The following is a 24074-nucleotide window of genomic DNA, read 5'->3' on the forward strand; positions in this document are numbered from 1 at the left end:
TTTGAGAGCACACTGACAAATTTACAGGGGTTTCTTTGGCCACAGACATTGTGTCAAAGCATATCCTTGTCCAGTCGTGGGCTTCCTGCCTCCTCTCACAGGGAGCTGATTCTGCCAGCAGCTGGGACCTGCCTTCTCCAAGCACCACATCTTTATTCCTAGTCTTGTGTCTGTGCTGAAGAGGTTTGTGGAGGGAGGTGTCCCTGGGGGAAGGCAGTTCCCTTATATTCTATTGCAGGTGCTTATGTCATGTGTTTGTCATTCACGAATGACCCAGCACGTGGCTGTGCAGATGTCATTTATGGTGTGATATGCCAAATTTACCAGAAAATCACTAATAACTACATTTACCATGTGGTTTTTCAGGTGAATTTGCCCCTGTCTTTCGGGAAGTTAATTCTAGATTGTATTTGTTTAATTGTGTGTATTAGTGGGGTAAGAGAAAGTGGGTGAGGTGAAGAAGCTTAATAAAAATGAGAAATACCCCATGTATTTAACCCCCTTTGTTCTCTGGAGTAATTCTCACATCAATCAAAGACAACATTGATTAACACAACTTGTTCTTGACTAAAATAAGATCTAAAACTAAGCAAATATTTTGCCCAGGTAGTTTGCCAGATATTAAAGATTAGTTTGACTCATCCAGAATAAACTTTTCCCCATATTTTCTTTCTAAAAATTTGTATGGTCTTTCCCAATCTGTAACTCTTTTCCATTTAGTCCTTACAAGCACGTGAATAGGTGAAAAGAATTGTGAACAGATGGGAGGCACAGTTCACAAAATATATGTTGTGAATTGCACCGAGCTCTGCTTGCAGCTCTTTGACAAATCCTCATTAGCCTGTTTTGGTCTACACTTGCATCCTCTTGTCAGTTGTAAGTCTGCTCACAGTTTGCTACCCTAATATTTTATCCATGATCCTGGTTACTGTTTAGCTAATGCTTTCAACCTTAAATAATCCTATAATGTTTTATTTGTCTGAAATAAAATTTTGTACCTAGTGTTCCTGAAAGCAAAGCTCTCTAATCAGGCAGATGAGACTCATTAGTGTTACATTTCAAGGAGAAATTTACTTTGATCCAAACTAATTAATTTTGCCCCAATACAAAATTGTCCTTACTATAATGGGAGCTAAAATCTAATAAGATATGAGAAATTTAGAGGGGGAAAAAACATCCGTCATGAGAACACAGCGAGATAAACAGCTTTCGCCAGTCTTGGAAATTATGATGTGTTTCACAGCTCTGAGGCTGGACATTTTACAATTGCCAGTGTGTTTAAAGTTGCTGCTGTGAATTGATGGGTTTACATTGCTGGTTTTCATCCCTGGAGCAAAAAGTGACTGTGATTTAATTTATGTTGCTCATGCTGGTCAGTGGCCAGTGTCTAGACCAGAGGCTGCCCTCTGTCATCTGTGTTGCTGTGTGATTTCAGGACTTCAGTGGATGGGGGTGTCTGAAATCTGTGAACAGAGAACAGTTCTCTGAGCTCACTTTGCTGTGAAAACCTGAGGGATTTTAACAGACTGGCTAGGAATGAACAATCTGACCATGTCCTCTGTTTCAGAAAGGCTGATCATCTTCAGCACAGGGTGGAAAACACCAAAAATCTGCTGTAACAGGCAAACCCAATGTCTTCTGTCATTTTTTGGGCCTTGAAGTCATCTCTTGATTTCCCTTGGCCAGGCTATGTTTAGGGTGTGTGAAACACATGGCATCTAGTCTTCCTGCTTCTTACATTCAGCAAATCTAATATTGGACACACTTTCTAAATGAATGTCAATACGCAGAGGCTGGTTACTGGCGCCAGCCCATGGCGAGGCTGTGTCAGAAGTACCTGGAGAGCTCTTGTTCTCCTTCCTGAGTGGATCAAAGTCTGCTGAATCGCTTTCTGAGCTCTGCTTACTCATATCATTAGTGAGTACAAAGCTTTCTCCTTTGTTCGCTCCTGCACCTCACTCTGAATACACAATATGCTGCTGTTCTACTAATTAGGCCAACAGGCTGAGGTTAACAAACACTCTGTGACTGCTCTTATCAGCAGGCTTATTTATGCATTTGACTATTTTGCTTTGTGTTTGTCTGTGATGTGAAAGCACTGGACAATTCCTGAAGTTTTGTAATGATAATGTAGCAGAAATAATGATACCAGGGTGGTTTCCTCAATGAATGTAGTCCACTTGTAATACACCTTGTGCTTAAGGGATGGAGAAGTGTCAGGACCTGGTGCAGTGCAGAGCTGTGATCTGGCTCAGACTGCTGTGAAACAAGCGGTGAGCCTTCCCTTCAGCCCTTCCTGAGCTGCAGGGATTGGAGTGTGAGCCTGAGCAGAGCAGCATCTGCAAGGCCCAATGCAAATTCCCAGTCCTCTCCAGGCTGCTCTGTATTTTCAGGCAGCAGGTAGATCAGTTTGTTGAGTTTTTCCTCTTGGTTTTCCTTGTCCCTGGTTGATGGCTCTAGCTGGACTAAAACCTGTTTGCTCTAGTAACCTGTTTGCTATGGCTGGTGGGGGACCATGTTTAACTAGAGATGATTTGACCGAACCTGGACAGATAAGGAGATAAAAGAAAGCTGTAATTGGCACTTCTGTGCCCAGTATCTCCAAAGTAATTGGAGCAAAGACCTCTTTCAGGAGTTTGGTTCCCAGCCAGACTACACTTTGGTTTGAAATGTAGCTGATTGATATTAATTTTGTAGTATAATTTCCACCAGAGAAAACAAATCAGAGCCTGGTATGTCCATTGTCCCAGCAGCATCTAAACTAACCTATTGTAAAGAGTTTACAAAGGTGTTAGGAAAAACTACACTCTGTTTGCTCAGAGCTGCAAGTAACTCATGTCACTCGTGATTTTATTTAGCTTTTATGAAATGAAAAATATTTCCTGCCTCAGATGAAAGGACTAATACTACTTCTTTAAACAGTCCAAAGCAAATATACAAACGTGAATGGTCTGTTGGCTGGATGTGCTTCAGTAGGTTTACACAGCAGCTCTGGCTTTTCAAAATAAGTGTGCTTGAGGGCTGTGGATGCTACAGCTGGCTGAGTCACCATGAGAGGGTAATTTACCTCATTGGTTCTTGCACTTTTCATTGGAAAAAGATATTTGTAAATGTTTTAAATAATAGCATAATTTAAATCCTCCTTTTTTTGTCACATATTAACTGGTTATGAATTAAATGCTTTATTAATCGACAACTACTCAGTAGCATAAATCATTAACTGATTGCTAAACCACCCTCATGGGGATGTGGTTCCCTTCTCAGGGACTGAGACATCCAGGCATTTCTCAGATGTTACCCTGAGTTCAGGGTGTGACACTGTCACAGCCTCATGCTGGTGAAAGGCTGGGTGAATTGCTCTGGAAAGTGTTTGTTGGGAGAATTGTGGATTGCAGAAGAAGAGAGAAAAGGGAAGAATTCCCTGTAGAAAGGGATTTCAGACCCATACATTTCCTTGAAAATTTGAAAAGTTTTGGGTTTGGAGCTTTTGACTCTCTGCCTTTAGGTAAATGCCACAATGACAGGTTACCTTATTTAGGTGGGAGAAGTCAAAGGTTGAGAGAATGAAGGTTAGAAAGTGATTGGAAATGAATGTTGTTGTTTAAGTGTTGTGACAGTGAATATTTTATACAGAGCCAGACTTTCAGACCAGCAGTTTTTTGGGCATCTGTATAAAAGGGTATTGAAAAAATTAAATCAGAATATGAGGGAGACCTGTAAAACCTATACTGGAAAACAAATTGTGCAGAGGCCTGCATGATGTTCATCTTCACTTTCCCTGTAACTTCCACAGTGCTTGTCTAAGTGCCATGAGATTCTTAAGGCATGACTTGTCTGCAGCAGTTAATTAACAGAAAGGCAGAGGACTGTGATTAGAATTTTCAGTTGTGTGCTCTGGAGAAATTAATTATGATTAGAGCAGACTTGGTACTAAGTCGAATTAAACCTTTTGTTCAGGGAGTTACCACTTCATACCTTTTCCTGGAAAAGTTTCAAGTGGCCCCTTTGCCTCAGACAAATGGTCTTGCTTGGAAAGGCAGGTGCCTGGGCCAAATCAAGTCCAAGGGGGTTTGTACCTCAGAAGTGATGTTGTGAAATTGCCTTACTGGAGATTAGAACACTTTCTCCTATCACATGGGGAGATCGGGTAATTCCCACTGATGACCTTGATGGGATTGAGAAGACTTTAGGGCTGACTGATTGTCTCCTCCAGTCTTTCTGCATCGAGGTAGATAATCTCATATTTCAGCAGAAGATTAGTATCCTTACAGAATGTTCTCAACCTGCTTTTCCATGGTTCTTGCCTCACCAGTTCAACAGAATCATCCCTGGACTCTCTCTCTTCTCCAGTGTGGAACCCCTGCACTACAATGATTTTTCTTTTTTCCACCATTTTTCCCCTCCCAGACCAGCTTCCTCAGAGTGTTGGTAAATATAAGACTTCTGCCATGTCTGGAAAGATGTGCCAGGTTAGTTGAGTCCCTATGTATTTGACCCACAGAGAGCAAACTTTCTCAGAGTGGAAAGAAGAGCAGACGTAGGGCAGAAGGTTTATGTTGTTGTGCTTCAGGGAGCAAATTGCATCCCTTTACCGTATGGCTCTCTGGGGAGAGGAAGATCTGCAGGTGTGACAGGTTGAATTTAATACTTCTCAGCCTAAAAATCACCAGAGCATTTATCTACAAATGTGTACCCCCAAGTGTCAGAACCACCATTTGATTGCAAACTCTGCTGTCGAGTTACTGCTTTGAAGAAAAAAACAGAAACACTCTGAAAACTAGAACAGAGTCACCTCTGAACTAGCAGATGGGGAGGAGGAATAGACTCATGGTTCTCTTCAGGAGCTGCTTGATGTTCCTGGAGTTACTCCAGCAAAGGGCTGAGGAAACACTGGACTTCAGTCTGACACCACCCATCATTTGGATCTGAGTGCAGCAGAGGAGAATTCATTTAATGAGGAATTATGAGGGAAAACATGATTGAAAGCCACTCTGGTAGCCTTCATGGTGAGTGCTGCCATGGTTGCTCTGTGCCAGTGAGAGAGATTTTGTGGCAGCTGCACATGGCAAAGCCCTGCAAAATGTGATCAGCTTGACCCACTTTTGAGCAGGGTCAGACCTGTGCTCCATCCTCAGGTGCTCATTATCTGTCTGGAGGGCTTTGTCTGCATGAGAGACTATATGTGAGAAATCTCCTGCAGGCTTTAGAGAAAAATTAATCACTGTATTGCCTTATCTCCTGTGGGATAAGAGGAGGCCTCTCTCCCTATGGTTTTGATTCCCCGGTTGTCTCTGTCCTTCACAGTTCCTTCCCACCTTAGGGTCTGTGTAGATTTCTGACATCCCATTGAAAACTTTTGGCCTCTCTTTGCCTTGGTGCTCCTGCACACCAACGAGGTCACATTTCAGACCTTTTCTGGGTCAGTGTTTGCTTGTGCCACCTCCTGCCAGGATGAGCAGTGTAGCTCCTGCGCATTTTGCTGCCCTGTTTGTGTTGTGCTCCATACCTGACTGCTGTGCTATATTGCTCTTTTCTGAGGGGCCCAAGGCACCATTTTTAAATCATAGATTATGCTACCAGCTTTTGGGAAAAGGTAAAAATTTTTCTCTGTGTGTGAACACACAAAGTAGCCACTGTGCTAGTGACAGAGTGAGGGTTTTCCAAAACCCTGCAATCCTAGAACTCTGAAGATTCAGCTTTTGGATAAAAATTTTAAGTAGCTCTCTTATAAAGGCATTCCTAGGAGCTGGAAACCCTGAGTGGAGAGGAACAGAACAGGCTCCAGTGAGCACTCAGTGGAAGCATATTCATGCTTTGTGATTCTGCCCTTTCAGACCACAGGGCAATAGCTATAGTGAGCAAGCACTTCTTACTAAACCAGTGAATCAGCTTTAATCTGCTCCCCAAAACTCTAGGCACCCCAGTTATCTCATTATGTAACTAATAAATTTCACCTTAGGTCAAACTTCCTTGGCCATTCCTGACCTCATTCCCATGGTTTCAGCAGTTGTAGGTCAGGCTGCCTGTGGGTTACCCATTATTATTGCTTCATTTGAACTAGGGAAAATTGACAAATTAGTCATATTCTATCATAAGTGTCTTACTGTGCCCATGTTTACAGATTTAGCATTAACACCAGGCTCTCACACACTCAGGAGTCTGCGTAAAGATCCTATGAACTGTTTGCTTTCTGAGTCAGCTCATTTGATGGGGAGATCTATTCTTCAGGAAGGAAGTGAAATGCTTGTTTTAGACATAAGACATATATTGATAAATAGTGCATTTTCTTTATGCAGGGAAAATTGAAGCATCTGGTGACGAAATACATCCCATTAGCAAACTGGGAAAGGAAAGGTTTTTCCAGCTATGTCATCATTCACAGCTGTGCTCTTTCAATCCTATTCTGTGTCTGAAGGGCTGAGCTGGCCACCCTCAGTCCTCTCAGGATTGTTTGAAATTCAGTGCCTCCTAGGAAGAAGGAAGACCCTGATACCATTGCTGATGTTGGTGCAAGTGTGGCTGTGCCTACCTGGGTTAGGTGCCACCCTCTACACTGGCTTCATCAACATGATTTTCCAGGTGTGTTACACCAGTGTCTAAGGGATCTAGCTGAAATCAAGGTTTCAGGTTTGAATCCTTTTTAGGCACTGAAGAGAAAGATACTGGGCATTTTTTCATACACGTGAGTATATTAGAGTGAAGCTACTTTTGAGCATTTCTTTGAAAGGTTCATTTAAAAAAAGCCAAACATAAAAAAAAGGATCAGAATCTTTGATTTTGGGCAGCTCAAACACAAAAGTATCAATCTCTCTTCCCCAAGAGACCTCTAACGCCTGCAAGAGATGATGTTCCCAGGGAATGTTTTTGTTTCTCTTGCTGTGGACCAAAATCCCCTTATCTTAATGTTGCCAAGTCTGATCTGACAGTGAGGACTGGAGTGGAAAAAACATGAGGTTTTTTATTATAAACATGTCTAGATGTGTGCAGAAAATAAATGACAGCATAAATGATATGAAAATGTATCTTCTGCTAATAGAAATGTAGTTATTCTTCCTGCATGCACAGAGGTTTCAAGAAAAAAGTAATATGTCACAATTTATTTTCACAGCAGAAATGCACTGCTGTTTTTAGTGAAGAGCTCAACACATCTGCCCATTGTGTTCCTCTTTGAGACTACAACCTGCTCTTTGTGCTGTTGAGAATTTAGGGGTGTCCATCACTGCTGAGTCCCTTGTAGCCTTGGAGGCCACTTTGCTCAGAGCCCCTCTGCTACAGGCCCAGCCTTCACTTCTGATGCAGTTTACCTTCCCTTTCCCAGAGGAAAAAGCATCTTACAGGAGTGTTATGAGTGTTGGGAAGCACCTGTGTGGACACGATGGAGGAAGATGCGGCGTACAGATTTATGCTGACTGCAAAACCCCCAGAGTTACCCACTAAAAGTCAGCCTCCTGTGACTCCTCCTGAGTCACCCTGGGTGACCGAGCAGGTGGAACTCAGGAGGCAAAGGGCGGCTTCCTGAGCGGGTTTCTGCGGGGTGCAGTGGTGGCTGCACCCGAGCAGCGCTGCTCTGCAAACCGAGCGAACATTGCGGACAGGGTCAAGGCGCCCCTTTCCCAGCTGGGCCGGGCAGCGCTTCCCCCGCCTCCCTGCATCCCTCCCCTCGCTCAGGGGCGGCTCTCGCCCCTACATAAAGCCGGCGGGGCCGGGCGCTGCCCTGAGCCTGCCCCGGCCATGCACCCCGCACCTCGCCGCGGCGCATCCCTGGAGGCGGCACCGAGCCCGAGGGACCCCGCCAGGCAGGTGAGGAGCGGGACGGGCACGGGTGAGAGGAGCAGAACGGGAATGGCAGGAGCGGGATGGGCACAGGTGATGGAGAGGGATAGAAACGGGAGGAACGGGATGGGCACAGGAGGAGCGGGATGCGCACAGGTGATGGAGAGGGATGGGCACAGGAGGAGCGGGATGCGCACAGGTGAGAGGAGCAGAAGGGGCACGGGAAGTGCGGGATGGGATCCTCGCTGCCTGGCCCCGGGATCGGACCTGGCTTGCGGAGGAAACGCCGCTTTTGTGGAGTCACAGGTCGGGTGCTTCGCTGTTACAGTTCTCAGAACAGGGAGCTTTCTGGCCCCGGTTACAGGATTGCGGCTCCTCTGATGTCCGTGGCAGCTGCGATTGGGATGGGACTGCTGTTTCTGGATAAAAGACGAGGAAAAAAGTCTCAAAGTGTAAATGCGAGAGTATGAAGCTAAGGTAGAAGTAAAGCAACTTTTGACGCATCATTGCTTAGGAGTCAGAGTGTGTGACATAGCCCAGAAAAACCCGCTCCTGGGTTATTCCATGTTATACTGGGAATTTGCTTAGTGCATCAGAGATCAGCTAAAAGCAACACCTGTTGGCTGCAGTTACAGTGCAGTTGATAAAGTCTGTAAAATTCCCCGTGAAGACAAGGATGCTGATAGTAACGGAGTAAAGTTTCACGAAAATATTGCTTTGCTGTATTCCTCAGGTACTTGGGAGCCAAATAAGCCTGCTCAGCACCGCTTTTGGTTTGGTGTTTGAGAGCTAAATCTTAGGAAGAACTTTAGTGTGGCAGGAAAATATGCTGTGATATCTGATTGTGATCACTCCTAACATCGTGTGTTCACTCTTTCCTAGAAGTGTGTCAAAAGGACAGGGACAAAGTAAGCAGCTACTTAAAGGGATGAGAATATAAAATACCCATTGACTTTTTTAAAAAAAATTATCATGTTTATGTCAATTAGTATCAAATATTTTGAAAAGAATTTTTAATCTTCATTTTATGGTTCTAAAATGTAGTTTTTTAAGGCAAATATGTTTGGATAATTTGAAATCTAGGTTGCCCTATTAATATAGAGAATGAAAGCACAATATATGCGCCCTCTTGTATCCTTCTCTCTGTGAACATCCTCTGAGGAGAGGAAGAAAGGGAAGATAATTGCTATGGGTCCCAAAAAGTGCAGTCTTTAACTGGACAGCACCTAATTATCTATCTAAATAAAGATAGATATTTATTTATAGAATATCCCTGTGTTTGTATATTTTCATCAAGACTGAGTCAGGCTGGTGGAAAATCAGTTAATGATTTACATCATTAATAAAAAAATGCCAGTGCAGTATTAATTCCCCCTTCACCCTCCAAAAAGCTCAAATGTGTTACCATGCAAAGGAAAAGTTTTAGATTTTGTTACAGCTGGGTTGCTGAGTTACTGATAGAGAATAAAATAAGTGAAGTGCAGCCACAGGAGGAGAGGAATTGTTTCTGCATTACCATTTTCTCCTGATGCCTTGCACCCAAATGGTTGCTGCATTTCTGTCTTCAGTTAATTTTTTAATTAAAGCAAAAGATTAGCTTTGGTGTAGGGTTAAATATGTATATGGTGTGCATTTGGCAACTTGTAATTCCTAAGTTAGAGGTAATTTCTAGAGCTTAATATAAGAACATTCTATTTTTGGCAGTATTTTCTTCATTGATCTCTTAAATGTGTAACTTTGTAGATGTTGTCACTTGATCCTAGACAGTGTAAGATATTGTAGGTCGACAGCAGCAAAATGCAAAAGAAGATCATTAATTTTTGGTGCACGTAATCTGTCCCAGCTGTGCACCATTGCAGGCAGCTGTGCCAAATCTCATAAAGGCTGATCCAGGCTTAAGTCAATGATCCTAAATGTGGAGTCATGCCAACATGCTGCATATTAGCCTCTTTTATAAACCAGCCCTACCTTTATTGCCTTCAAAGACCACCACCTAACTCTACTTGTAGTGGAGACTTCTATGCTTCTCCTGCAGCAGTTCATCTGAACAGGATTTGGCTCACACAAATGGCCTCTCTGCACTTGAGAAAACAACCAATGACCTGTATGTAATCATGGCCTTCGTGGCTTTTTATTTTCTGCCTGAAGTACCTTTGCTCAGTGCCTGTTCCTGGCTCTTGTGATCATGATCTGACACTGAAATGAGCTGGGAAACCTGTAGGCTGCTCAACTGAACCTGGAATAGGCTTGCCACACACTTTGAGCAGAAAATTTGATGTCTGGACTCAAGCTGATGGAGTTCATTGGTTTTGGTGGATCAGAAACAGTGTGATGGTTGGACACTGTTGTCTAGGCTCATCATATTGTGGCAACTCATTAGAAGTGGGAACCCAGTCAGAAAGCCAAATATTTTCATTATATCATTTAAGTTGGTCAGACTGTATAAGGGAATCAAAGGAACTAGTGCGTTTTGATTGCATTTTTGTTTTGCTCTTTATTTCTGAAAATGTCTCAAGATAATGATATCTTTAAAGTTGTGTCAGATAAAAAAAGAAATTCCAAATAGCAATAATGTACCTTCATTGTTCCTATTTTCTTTCTTGTTGATTCATTCAGAAACCTCTCCTTTTATTCTTTCTTTTTTGCAAGGTTTGAAGACATATGAGAGACAGCCTCTGCTCATAAGCCTTGTATTTTTTCTTTACTTTGCATTTTCCCTATTCTTTACGGTTTCAGTAATAAATAAATATTTTTTTATTTATTTATGTAGCTAAGAATATGGAATGTGATAGCTGCTGATTTCCTCACAGTGAGAAGTGTGACCACTAGTAAGGTACAAAACCATGGTCTGACAGTGTGGGGTGTCTGAAGTTTTAGTGCGTGGTTTGGGTGATTATGCCAAGGGTTTGACACATGAGTTATGTGTCAATTTTTATGTCAAATTCATGAACATGAAAGATGGAGCAGCTTGGCTGTGGTTGATCAGAGAGGGACTGTCTCCATAGCCAACAAATTCTGATCAGCAAAACACTTTACCTCCTTAGGTTTGTCTCCTTGAACTATGAAAACCATGGTTTACAGTTATGTAACGAGAGAGGCAGTGATTTTTCCGTTCTGTTCTACTGAATCCTGATTCATCTTTTCCTACCTATGTCCTGCGGGATTTGGACTATTCTGTTTGCCAGTGTTCACTGAACTTGCTCACAAGTGTTTTATTCAATGTACTATTTCTGCTGACATCTTATTACTCTCCTTCTTCCCAGTAGCAATGCTAATTATAAACTATACATTGAAAACATTTTCTGCATCCTAGAGAATGACTAAAAATGTCCATAAAATCATTCTGCTAAAAAGAAAGATACTTTGTTATTTTAGTCTCTCACAAATTCTATGTGACGAACTTTATTCCTATTACTGTGTAATAATTGAATTCATAATTTTTCTTCTGTGTTTGATCAAAGCACGTTACCCCAAGACACCCTGAAATGCAAAAACTTACACTTCTTGCACTTCTACCCATTTAAACAATTTTTTTGTTTGTTTGCATCTAGTTAAATAAGTCAGCTTACATGATGATTGAGGATAACAAAGAGAATGAAGACCATGCGTCTGAAAGAGGAAGGACAGCCATCATTTTTTCCTTGAAGAATGAAGTTGGAGGACTTGTAAAAGCATTAAAACTCTTTCAGGTGTGTATGCTATAGCCATATGACCATCACAACAGCCCTGCATTTTTAAATTGTAAGGGTAGTTTTGGAGCACACAAGAATTGATTACATCCATTTATTAAGGATGTGATTCTTAAGCTGGCTCCCACTTTGCACCCAAAATGACCCATGAGAGCAAATGTATGCCTCAGAAGTTGGGTGATGGCTGTCTAAAAATCTTATCTGCCCTGACTGAACACTGAGAGAGGTTTATCTTTTCCCCTCATGACAAGAGGATTTGCACTCACTGGTTTGGCTGGGAATAAGAGGTGGTCTGAAGCCCCTGCTGATAGCAGGCAGACACTTGGGGTGTTGATCTGTACTGAGATGAGTGCAGTGCCCTTGTCATATTGCCCAGTCAGACTGAAGGTGGCAGAGGAGCTGCAATTGCACAGCTGCTGGGCAGGTGTGTAAGGAATCTGTGCAGTGCCACTCTGTGCTCTGGTGTGCGGCCCTGCATGTTTTAGCCTGGGGTTTTCTCAATGTTCCTAATATAAAACACACAATTAAATAATTTTTCAGATTAAAGAAAAGTGAAACTAATGCCCTGAAAACTACTGCTTTTAAATCCTGCTTGCATGTGAGGTAATTATATGGTGATTTGATTGGCATTTTGGTGAATTTTGCTAATCAGCTTCCTACGGGAAGGATGAAAGAAAAAGGTCTGTGAATTTAAACCTCCTGACTGTGTCTTTATGTGCTTCCTGAATATAAACAGAACCGAAAGAACATAGGATCACTCTCATTTTTTTCTGACTAGAAACTCCAACCTTTTTCCCCGCTCCAATAAGCAGCATGCTATCAAGAGATCCAGTTAACACAAATGGCTTCATAGAAGTGGTAAATAGTTCATGACAGTAGCATATTTATTAGTTTGAAAAAACTATTTTAATTTTTAGTAAATTGTTCTTAGCCTATCTCTTTAAGGATATTACTTCTTACCAAACAGGAGAAGCATGTAAATCTGGTACACATTGAGTCACGGAAGTCCAAGAGACGAAATTCTGAGTTTGAGATCTTCGTGGACTGTGACACTAACAGGGAACAGCTGAATGAGATCTTCCAGCTCCTGAAATCCCATGTCAGCATTGTCTCTGTGAGCCCAACAGAGCATTTCAGTGTCCAGGCAGATGGTAGGTACAAAAGGCAGTTCTGAGGAAAATGCACTTCCAAACGTATTGGTTTGAAATGTTTTTTATGGTTGCCCACACCTGCACTTGTGTCTTCAGGCACCTGTTGCCAGGTACCTGTTTCTGGGTTATGTGTGAGTGTAGTCTGGCTGTCTGCTGGGAGTTCAGGCTGTGTAATGCTGCTACAAACTGTGCCTCTGCTGTCTGTGCTCCTGTCCCTTCCCAGCACACCCCAGCTGGTGCCAGTGGGAGTCCTGCATCCCTGCAGGTCAAAGCAGGCTGGCCTCTAGGCAAAGTCTGAGTGCAGGGCTCCAGTACACCACAAGGGCAGAGTGTGATACTGACAGATCCCGGTTCAGTTCAGACATTGGGGAAAGTGGAGGATGGCTTCTGCAATTTCCTCATTTAGTTCTTGATTTTGTTGTCTTTTTTACCCACTTTTAATTATAACTGGCTACTTACATCAGTATGACAGAGGTGCTTTTTACCTTTAGATATTACATGTTGTATTTACCTTTTTCTTTCAATTAAAGAGAGCCCAAAGTTCAGGGTAGCAGGAAGCTGGTCCTGTGTATTTCTCAGTCATTGTGCTTGGGAAAGAGAGATCTGGAGTTCTTGGATAGAATGGCTTACTTTAGCCCTAAGTCAGGGGAAATTCAATGCAAACAGTTCATGACCTTTTAAAGTAAACTGAAGAGCATTGAGGCAGAAAAACAGTGTATTAGCTGCTCTGCCAAGAGCTTGGCAAAAAACTCTCTTAGGCTAAAAATAACCCCAAAGTAGTTGGTAGCAAAACTGAGATGATGCACCTCTCTCAGGCAGTGGGGCCTCCTGTTCCTCTTCCCCCCAGACCCCTGAAGGCAAAGCTGGATGCTTCCCATGTACATAACCATGGAGAAACATTCTTTTCCCATGGTCAGTAAGGCAGGATGAGAGGACTCTAACCTGCTCCCACTCTGCCCAGGGGCCACAGGCAAATAGCTTCTGTTCTCCTTTGTGCCCTGCAAGATTCTGTACAAGCAGACCTTGTCTCCATAGGATCCTCTGGATGCTTCTCTAACTCCAGCAGAAAAACCCATGTTAACTGTCCTTCCCAGAGGCTGTGGGGCTGGCTGTGCTCTGCAGGCACTCTGTGGCAGTGACCAAGGAGGAAGTGTGAGCTGGAGGCTGGTGCCAGATAGGCAGAGGACTCCCTTGTCTTATTCATGTCCCTTTAATTTATAGAGTCAGCTGTAACCACCACAGCCATACTTGAAAGTAGCATTTCCTCCCCTGGTGTGCTGGGCATTATTAATAACCTTGCGGATTCCATGCCTTCCCTAGACATGGAAAATGTTCCCTGGTTTCCCAAGAAGATCTCAGATTTGGACAAGTGTGCAAACCGGGTGCTGATGTACGGGTCTGACTTGGATGCCGACCATCCCGTAAGTACTTTTCCCTCTCTACACCCAGACCATAGCTGGAAACATACTTTGTGGAGCTAACCTAAAAAAAATTGCAGCTTTTCCTCCTTCCTGTCCTGTCCCTCAGTGGTGTCTCTGGGGGTCTGAGCACCTTCTCTCGGGGATTTCATGTCTCTTTCTTTGTTCAGGGAAGACTGAGTGAATTCAGTTTCTGTGCTTTTCTGAAGGGCTTACTTGTGCAAGGACTTCAGGTCTGGGCCTTGAGTGGTCACATACAAATTAAAGAAGCTAAAAAAAAGGCTAGTTTGAAGCAGGCTTTCTTCCTCTTCTTTCTTCCTTACTGGAGAAACCAAACTGGTATTTGGGCAGTGAAAGCAGGCAATTTGTTCTGTAATTTTGAATAATCACGCAAGTAAAAAACTTTGTATAAATACCGGCATGATTAAAATGAACTCTTTTCTACAGAATATATAGTTGCCTAAACCAGCTGATGCTTACTTTGGAGTATTTGCTGAATTCTCATCTATTAAACATTTCAGACTACAGCTATGAGTTTCCTCCCTTCTCCTGACATTCTTACACACTATACTTTTCTATTCTCTAACTGAAGAAATGTGAAGTGTTCTGTTTTAAATTGATTTATTTATTACAGCTTGGAAACTCATTGAACTGTGTTTTCCTTTCTCCTCCTCAGGGTTTCAAAGACAATGTTTATCGCAAGAGGCGAAAGTATTTTGCTGACCTGGCTATGAACTACAAACAGTAAGCCTGAATTCTTCCAGAAGGAGCCTTCTGGGTGCTTTGAAATAACAGCAGAGTGGACTGTGAGCAGCTCACCTTCCTGGGCTCAGATCAGACTGAGACATGCAGGTTCAGCTCAGGAATCAGAGCCAAGGAGGTGAAAGGCAGGGAGATGTAAGGCAAGATGAGAAGGTAGATGGAGGCAGCTCTGGTCAGTCTCAGGCTGTGTGGCTTGGCCAGCTGCTCTGCAAAGGAGAGGGAGGGGAGGCAAATCCCAATATACAGCCCAGTGACCACTGAGAGTCAACTTCCTGAACAAACGCTAATACTTGAATTTTCTTTCCTGGTTCAAACTAGCATGTGTGATGTGTAGATAACAAGCTTTCTGTGAAAAGAAATTCTAAGAGCTTCTGTCTTTAGAGATGCTTCTTCTGGGGGGTGGAACTCTTAAAGCAGTAAGAGTTTCACAACTCAGTGCTGCAAGTTCTTTCTAAATATGATTTTCATGTGGCCTGATCGAATTTAGGTGTCAAGTTCCTCAACTGACAATGAGCTAGAAAAGGTCTGTATTTAGAGTTCTATTGCACTGTGTGTTTTATGCAAGTGGTTACAGCAGTCCTGAGCCAATTACTGTTAATATGTTGTTGACAGTGATTCCCTTGGGAAAGCATTTTCCCTGCCATTTCCCTGGCTGGCAGTGGAAATGCAGTGCAACACTGGCCTTGCCATAATCCACTTTATTCAAGGTCCTGAGGACTAAATATGAAGGAGACACAAAAATTAATATGCTCAGACAGGCACTTGTCTCCTCTGCACAGAAGCATAATTTTTACCTGATGTATATATTTAGCCGCTGTCACGCAATGTGTTGTTAATTTAGGGGATTCTCTTTTCCTAAAACAAATTAAGAGGGTAACAGAATGTAATTGCAGGCTTAGAAATCCAACACAGAAAAGGATGTGTTATTAGCTCCTGAAGCTGTGAAGAAATTATGTAGGTATTTTAATCCTTACTCTTGGCAGTAACTGTTTACAGAACCAATGCTTTAAATGAGGTCAATGCAATTGATTCCTGACAACTGGTTAAAGTGATGAAAAAGGCAAGTCCTCAGCCTAAAACCTTTCCAGGTCATAGGCCAGATCTCACTGTCTATTTGACAGTCTAATACCAGGTGTCACAGTCATACAGGTGTTAAATACTAGTAGTAGGTAAATGAACCGCTGCTTATTAGCCATTTACTAAGGAGTGTCCTTTCTTCTTCTCCTTGCAGTGGCGACCCAATTCCCAAGATCGAATTCACTGAGGAGGAGATCAAGACTTGGGGGACTGTGTACCGAGAGCTTAACAATCTTTACCCAACTTATGCCTGCAGGGAGTACCTTAAGAACCTACCCTTGCTCACCAAACACTGTGGGTACAGGGAAGACAATATCCCCCAGCTGGAAGATGTGTCTCGCTTCCTGAAAGGTAATGTGCTGATTGTCTAAAATGTTCTAACTTTCAGAATAAACAGAGGTCTACTGCAAATCCCATTATTTTGTGGGCAAAAGGAAACATCCTTGGTGACTGATATTCATTGTGATCCTTTAAGAGGCTTTTGTCCATCTGTGTTTGAGTGTATTATGCCTTCAATGCATGCAGTGATGTTTGAGGGGCAGAGTCTGAAAAGACTGTTAGGATTGGCTAAGTAGATACCTGGCTGTATTGTTGACTCTAGGCAAGGAATCCCAGGAAATTCATTAGCACAGAGGTAGGATCATTTAAAAAAATGTTACTCATTTTCAAGTCTACATCTAATTTTTCTAATTGTGCCTCATTTTCCCATGTGCTTTTGAGCCAAGACAGTGCTGTAGCTGTCACCTCAGTTCCAGCAGGAAAGCTGACAATGTTGTGCAGCCTCTGCTAAACTAATACAGTTTCTCTGCTCACTTTCAGAGCGCACAGGCTTCACCATTCGCCCTGTGGCTGGATATCTGTCGCCCAGAGACTTCTTGGCAGGATTAGCATTCCGAGTTTTTCACTGCACTCAATATGTCAGACACAGCTCGGACCCTCTCTATACACCAGAGCCGTGAGTCATTTAATCTTGCGGTAGAATTTGGGAGAAAGTTTTGGATCTTGCTTGCCCACAGCCAAGTTAGTTAAAAGCAGTTTAAGAACACCAGCATAAAACTTATTTTTAAGGTGCTGAAGACTCAGCCTTCACACTGAATGTAATGAAGTTACAGCATGCTGAAGTGCTACTGCCATAAGTGCAGGATTTTCAAAAGTGCAGCATGTTATTGGAGATCTCTTACTGATATCACTGTCTGCAGTTAGTTTAATATCCAGTTATCTTACAAATGGGGAGCTCAGACCTAATTTTAGGCACTTTCATCTGAAAACCTGATTTTATGCACTTTATGTAGGGTTGGTATCAGAGAAATGAGTGACACTCTTCTGTCTTTTGGGTAATAAAATTTAATGCAAGACATTGCATCAGTTCAGTGGTGCTACCTTTTCATTTTGCCATAAAGACAAATCATGAGATTTCTTGTTTTGTTTCTTTTTCCAGTGATACCTGCCATGAGCTCCTAGGCCATGTCCCTCTTTTGGCTGAACCCAGTTTTGCTCAGTTCTCCCAGGAAATTGGTCTTGCATCACTTGGGGCATCAGATGAAGCTGTCCAAAAACTGGCAACGGTGAGTGTTTGAGTGCCTGGGCATTCCATCAAAATCTAGGCTGAACCCACGCCATCGGATAAATTTGGAGCTTCATGTCAACGTTAGCCACACCAGCTGCTAGATCTGTGTGTTTCACTGGTCCCTGGATTTTAAAGCATAAAAACATTTTCCATGCTAGGAAAAAAAAAATCACTTTAAAGTTGATATGACTGGTATTTTTCTTCACTCTAGTATCAAGTAATGGTTCAGCTTCTAGCGGTAGACTTCTTGCAGACAGAAATTTTATGGTCTATTTCTTTCAGACAAAGTCTTATTTCTTCTGGGAACATGATTTGATGATTTGAAATTTCTTTATGTGTAGAATGAATTTAAATTATATGGTATTGAATGAGGTGAGTGCTTAGCATTGGATACTTTTCAGTCAAGAAATTAAAATAATATAAACTAAACTGATTTTCTGGATATTAGTCTGGATGCCTTGGCAAGAGTATTTTAAGATTAAAAGTAAATTTAGATGAAAAATAATTGGAGCCAGTTATGCAAGAACTAGCTTGCTGATTTTAAAAATTTCTTTTCCCATCCCATGTAGCTAGTGGTATAACTTGTACTACCTTCAGTGGGAGCAGAACTAAGCCATCTATGAAAACAGTGCTCCTTCCTGTATAGCTGCAGAAATCCTGAAATTCAGTGAACTGCACATCTTTAATTTTACAGCACACTAAGCAAATGAGAAACAAACTGCAGTGAGCTGCTCTCACTCACTCAGAGATCCTCTCTATCCAGTGTTTACTCTAAGCTGAGGCTGTGATTTCATGTCAGTATTTCTCAAAACAGATTTACACCTCAGTGTTTGCACTGGCATCTTCCAGCCCAGCTGGGTGACCTAAAACACTCACCTTTCTTATGAGAAACATGCAATCCTGTGGTTCTTCACCCTTCCATTCTGGCTTTCCTCCTATTTAAATACCTGAGAATAACTGAATGATAACTATCTGATATTTACCACTACTTGATGCTACCTACAAATAGAAATGCTCCCATCTAGTTCAGCACAGACGAAGGCTGAATTGTTTTACTTCCGTCTCTGTTTCAGTGCTATTTCTTCACGGTAGAGTTTGGCTTGTGCAAGCAAGAGGGACAGCTACGAGTTTATGGAGCTGGCTTGCTCTCCTCGATCAGTGAGCTCAAGGTAAGAATGGTTACTGCTTGTTTGCCTCTTTTCTTTGTACCTCATTATTATTGCCACTGTTTCCCCCTGCTTTTTATGAAGTATAATTTCTTGATGTTAGAGTCCAGGTAACTACTTTCAGATTAAAGCTTTGTTGGTTAAATCAAATTCTGTAAATATTGCTCTTGTTTATACAGAAGCCTCGTATCTGTGGAATCCGTTTCCTCACCCAGACTGGCAAATACAACTGTTCAGAATAATTCAGTTCGTTAGGCTTTAACTACTGTTCATCTGCAGATAAAAATTTTAGCATTCACGTAATTAAAATAATCTCACATAATCCTTTTTATTCACTTCATCACATGTCATCTCCCTGCTGGAATTTTTGGATGGTGATGTTCCTTTGACCCACGACAACACCTTACCAGCACTCACTCTCTGATAGCGCCAAAGTCAAGCCTTTTGATCCAAAGGTCACCTGCAAGCAAGAATGTATCATTACAACTTTCCAGGAGGTTTACTTTGTTTCTGAAAGTTTTGAAGAAGCAAAGGAAAAGATGAGGTACAGGTTCTGGCCCCTTTCTTTTTATAAAAGCAGATTTGATTTTATATACCTCCGTAGCAGCACCAAACCCTTTTACTCTTATCACAGTTTTGCAACTATTTTTCACAACATTGGAATTTTGGTTAGTGTTTTCTTGGTCTTTCAGGTACTGGGTGGGAGATAAAAATAGTCCTAATTTTGTCCTAATATAAGTAGTTTAGAAAAGTGGGTATTGAAATGAATTTGTGAATGCATTTGTGGTTGATGTCTTGTTTATAACACTTTTTTTTTTTTTAACACCTCAATAGAGAGTTTGCAAAAACCATCAAGCGCCCCTTTGGGGTGAAGTACAATCCCTACACTCAGAGTGTGCAGATCCTGAAGGACACGAAAAGCATCGCCAGCGTGGTGAATGAGCTGCGCCATGAGCTGGACATTGTCAGCGATGCCCTCCGCAAGATGGGCAAGCAGCTGGAAGTTTAACACCCTGTCAGCACTGTGGTGCAAGCCAATTCTTTCCTCTTCCCCACTGATTTCCTTCTAGGCATATAATGTGTTGCATGCAGAACTCGCTCCTTTACACATGGAAGAGTGAACGGCCCATAAGAATATTACAATTTCATCTTGTTGCTCTCTGTAAATTTCCTCACATAAATGCCTTTCTCCATCCCCCTTAGGTAAAAAAGGTCCAGAGTTGCCTTTTAGAAGCTTGTAAGGGAGTAGAGAAATTGTTAGATCGGAGAAAAAGTGTGATCTGTGGATCAGGGCTGGGATCAGATGCTTCAGGAGGTGGCTTATGAGGCAAAAATGGAGTAATTCACCCTAGGGAGAATTCCATTTCTGACTCCAGCAGTCTATGCTACTGATTTTATAGTGCTGAAGATTTGACAGTGTAGAAGCTGTGGTAATTCAGTGTTTCTAAGTCTGTGCTACTAAGTTTGAAACTTGAATGATTACAATGCAGGCATCAGGACACAAATAGCTGGAGGCTCAACATGATAAAAGAGAGGGGTCAAATCTTTCTTTCAAAGGGATTATTCTTGCCACATGCGCTGTTTGGGGTGCTTCTATGAAAAGGCAGAGATACAGCTGTTGCATGAAATCCTAATTATGTTTATTTTAAGCGATTTGCTATTGGCTAAGAGTCAGAATTTGTTGCTGCCCTTGATATTGCACCTGAGGGAAGATCTTTCCTTACGGAGATACCATTTGCCTTTTTCCTGATTGAATTAATTTAGCAAAAAATACAGCAAGCCATCAAGCATTGATTTAGCATAAAGCTTAAAACTGTTTCCAAACTGCAACTTTGTATTCAAAATAGCTTAATTTGCTCTAAAATAACATCAAAGTTTTTAAAGTAACATCCAAAGCTCATAGACCAGTGTGCTTTATGTAAAAATAAATATCCTGTTGATTGCTTAGTCACTTTTTTGACCTGCACAAGCTGCATATGTTTAGTTTCTTCTTTACCTGACCTGAACCCCTTCATTCCCTATCAATCAAACTCTAACAGAAAGGCCCAAGCATTTCATAGGAATTCTGTGGCTCTGAGAGCAACAAACTACCTTGTAGTGTAAAGTACAGCTGATTCCAAAGAGCACGTTAGAAGTGTTGGGAAGCAGTGTCCTGCTGGTTTGTCTACTTTGCACAGTAGCAAACTTGCCTGTGTTGAGGGTCCCACAGTTCCAATCATCCTGCAAAGCTGTGCAAAGTTTCTGCTGCCCCTGTCCTGGACATGTGTGCAGGATGTGAGGCATTTGATAGGGGACCTGTGATGTGTAGGGTGTATTTAATAGCACCCTAGGCACTGTTTTTTTCATACATAGTTATTGTCAGGAAATCCAGAAAGTGCACTAGAAGAATGGTCTGAAATCTTAAATACACTGGAGATGCTGGTCCAGGATTTTGAGAACTTAAAAGGATTTTCATGAAACCTCTGTGCTTGAAAATTAGCTTGAGTTTTGTATGCTTTCTAGTAGGACACCTCTATTCCATAAGCAATTGCCAGGCCAACCTTTCCAAGAATACTCACTGTTTAAATCAAGACTAGATCATTATTTCTGTGGCTATTAACCCACTATAACTTTGTTTTTAAAGAGCATTTAAGATGTAAAATTATGCTACAACGTTTATGGCTTACATTACACTTCATTTAAAAATAGATTTTAGGAACTTTGTCTTTCTATAGAAGAAAGTAGTAAGGGAGGATCTATTTTGTCAGCTTCTGTGGTAACAATTAATATTCAGCTACAGCTTTAACAACATTGGATTTCTGTTGTTGAAATACACATCGGTCTGTGTTACTTCAAGCCTTGTCTGAACTATGTATACATTTCAAGTAGGAGCTCTTAAACTTGTTAAATTAGCAGCTACTTTCAAATACTTTGTAAAAAACAGCAGTCGTGTATCTTTATTTCCGTTTGTGTAGCAAAAGAAAAAGTAAACAGCTAGGAGTAATATCGAGAAGATGCACTTCCACAGCACTAATGTTTGGCTTCACATCCCCCAAACCTTCTGTAACACGGTGATAATTTAAAGTACTTTAAACTTTGTGGAGGCTTAAATGTCAACGAAATAAAGGAGTTGCTGGTAATCACCAGAATCACCAAAGCCCTTTATTTCGGCACAGTAGCAATAAACATGAGAGGAAAGCTGATGTCTTTAGAAATAATTTGCTGGGTGAAGGTGTGGGTGTTAATGTGTTTGAAATGGGTCCCGAAGCCTCTGCTGGCTTCCGTCAGCGGGTGTGTTGCAGAGCCAGAACTCAGCCTGAGTTTCTGAGCTGTGGGGTAGCACAGCGGGTTCAAGGGGGAATACGTGGTCGGCGGTTCGGGAAGGCTGTGCCTTGCTGGTGCCTCAGCAACGGGGCCGGGATAAAAGGAGGCTGTGCCCTCTGAAACCCTGAGAGAGAAAACCCCGCAGGTGCGTGCCCCGGTGGCCTCTCTTCCTTTGTTCGGATCAAGGGCTCCTCTGTCTCCCTTATTTTGGCCATGAACCTCCGGCGTTGCTGGTTTTTCCGGGCGCGCACGAGCGCCCGCTCGCCTGTGGCGGCCCGGCTGAGGCGCGGCCCGGCCCGGCCGTGATCCCGCCCCGGGCCCGCCCCTTCCTGCCCGGCCCGCGGGCGGCGGGAAGCGCCGGGAGCCGCCGGCCCCATCCCATGGAGCCCCAGCTGTTCGCCTGGGTGAGTGCGCCTCGGCTGGGCTCGGCTTGGCACGGCATGGCACGGCATGGCCCGGCACGGGAGGCGGGAGGCTGCGGCCGCGGTGTCCCCGCCCCGCAGGGAAACAACGCCGCGGTTTGTGCCGGGGGCACGGCGGGTGTGGGAGCCGGGGAAGGGGAAGGGGCAGGGGCATCCCAGCCCCGTGTGCTCCGCGGGGCCCGGCAGGGCGGCTGGAGGGATGCTGGTGTTGTTGGGATAGCCGCATGTGGCTCTCCGCCCCTCGCACGCATCGCGGCTTGCCTCGGGGTGAAGGCTTGGAAATCCATTGCGAGTTGCAGGCTGAAACGGGAGGTTGTGACACGTCTTTAGGAAAATAATTGCACCTGTTGAGTAGTACCACGCTCTAAAGTGGGTATTAGCAGCAATAACTTGTGGGCTCGGGGCTGGGGGTTCTGTGTGGAGTGCCGCTGTTTCTGTAGGTACAAAGTGTTTATCGCTTTTAGCCTTCGCCAGGTGCTGCATCTTTCGGGGGAGGTGGAGGGTAAATTGAGAGCAGATGGGTGCTCAGGTGAGCTAGGGGAGGTGTTTCTTGGGGATCACCAGCTGGGAGCATTGTTGCTGTTCCCAGTCTGTGGGATGGAGAAGGTTGTGTATATCCTTTTTTATGAATGAAGGTTGAACTGGACACGGAGCTGGAATTGACGAGGAAATTCCCGGACTTGTTACCGTGTTGCTAATTGTTGCTTTCCATGCTGTGTTTAGTAGCTATGGTTTTGTACTTATACATTTTAACTACCTGTAACTGGTATATTTTCATTTGGACCTCTTTAATTTAAATTATTTAGTTATGAGGCATAAATGTTTCTGATTTACTTGTTTAGGTTCCAATAAAAGGTCTTACTGTTCTCATTTTGGAGGCAGCCTGCCAGAAAGAGCAGTGGCATGAATAAGGCCTTAGTGATGAGTGGGAGTCATTGGCATTAAAATTAAACATGTGGTAATCATCCTGATAGAAAGGTTTTCCTCCCTATTAACTATGAGCAGTTAAAGTTTTAAGAGGTTGTATTCTAGTATGCTTTTTGAAATATTGGGGCTGCACAGACACCCTTAATGACAGCAAAGTTAGGACAGTTCTGGTCTGTAATCCTGGGAATGCTGTGTGGCATATCAGAGGATTTTTAGGCACAGGTTAACCCGTAGCATATCCCAAATATGTTTGTTTGTCCTTGGGAGCATATGTGTTCTTCTTTCGTTGACTTTCAAAAAATATGTTCTTTTTCTGTGCGCATTTGAAGGGTGCAAACAGCTACGGGCAACTTGGTCTTGGTCATAAAGAAGATGTGCTGGTTCCTCAGGCCCTGAAAGATGTTTTCTGCAAGTGTCAAGACATTGCAAGCATTGCTGGAGGAGGGGGACATTCTGCACTTACCACCGGTAAAAACACTGCTCTTGCACGGGGTGTTTGGCTTTTAATCACTTTCTTTTCTGCTTCCCTGTTGGTTCAGTGCTGCCACCTCTCTGTGGCTGCTGTTTCCGAGCAAGTACAATCTTCAGCTGCAAAACATTTTCCTCTCCTCCCAGTTAACTCAATAGTTGGGGAAACTGGGGAAATTCCCATTGCTCATATATTGTGTGTGTGAGGATTGTTTCTTTAACTGTTTCTTTCATACAAAGAAGCCAGATTTTCTGTATTGAGGATGTGGGGTGGGAAGGAGGAGTCAGGGTTATTCAATCTTGAGAAGTGTTAAGGTAAGGAGCAGGACATAACAGCTGGCCCTTGAAAGG

At 42.9% G+C, this 24074-nt stretch overlaps 2 protein-coding genes across 6 annotated transcripts in view; both read left to right on the plus strand.

The window, feature by feature from the left end:
* The first annotated feature begins 7730 nt into the window (after nt 1-7730).
* On the plus strand, nt 7731-21725 carry TPH1 (tryptophan hydroxylase 1). The gene is made up of 11 exons (XM_033061460.1): nt 7731-7800; nt 11325-11462; nt 12430-12613; nt 13934-14034; nt 14708-14775; nt 16025-16221; nt 16690-16825; nt 17309-17435; nt 18511-18606; nt 19014-19147; nt 19438-21725. The coding sequence occupies exons 1-11, from the start codon at nt 7732-7734 to the stop codon at nt 19610-19612; spliced, it is 1425 nt and encodes a 474-aa protein (XP_032917351.1). The 5' UTR covers nt 7731; the 3' UTR covers nt 19613-21725.
* A 506-nt stretch (nt 21726-22231) lies between these two features.
* SERGEF (secretion regulating guanine nucleotide exchange factor) overlaps nt 22232-24074 on the plus strand; it is a 140371-nt gene continuing 138528 nt past the window's right edge. For 4 of the 5 annotated variants that reach the window (XR_004418163.1, XM_033061819.1, XM_033061820.1 and 1 more), the window contains exons 1-2: nt 22232-22310; nt 23585-23723. Coding sequence is in view for 3 of the 5 variants with exons in the window: in XM_033061819.1 (XP_032917710.1) it covers nt 22287-22310; nt 23585-23723 (163 nt within the window). In the remaining 2 variants the exon portion in view is untranslated. Of the gene's footprint in view, nt 22311-22542; nt 22698-23584; nt 23724-24074 lie in introns of those variants that run through there. The other variant, XM_033061822.2, reaches the window with a different exon arrangement.

This window comes from Catharus ustulatus, chromosome 6 (genome assembly GCF_009819885.2).
Source record: "Catharus ustulatus isolate bCatUst1 chromosome 6, bCatUst1.pri.v2, whole genome shotgun sequence".
Taxonomy (NCBI): domain Eukaryota; kingdom Metazoa; phylum Chordata; class Aves; order Passeriformes; family Turdidae; genus Catharus; species Catharus ustulatus.

Excerpts from the sequence above, each read along its gene's own strand:
- TPH1 (XM_033061460.1), top strand. The coding sequence starts at position 7,732 with ATGCACCCCGCACCTCGCCGCGGCGCATCCCTGGAGGCGGCACCGAGC. Across the intron at positions 11,463-12,429 it reads AAGCATTAAAACTCTTTCAG|GAGAAGCATGTAAATCTGGT; the intron begins GTGTGTATGCTA and ends CTTACCAAACAG. Across the intron at positions 16,222-16,689 it reads TGTGTCTCGCTTCCTGAAAG|AGCGCACAGGCTTCACCATT; the intron begins GTAATGTGCTGA and ends GCTCACTTTCAG.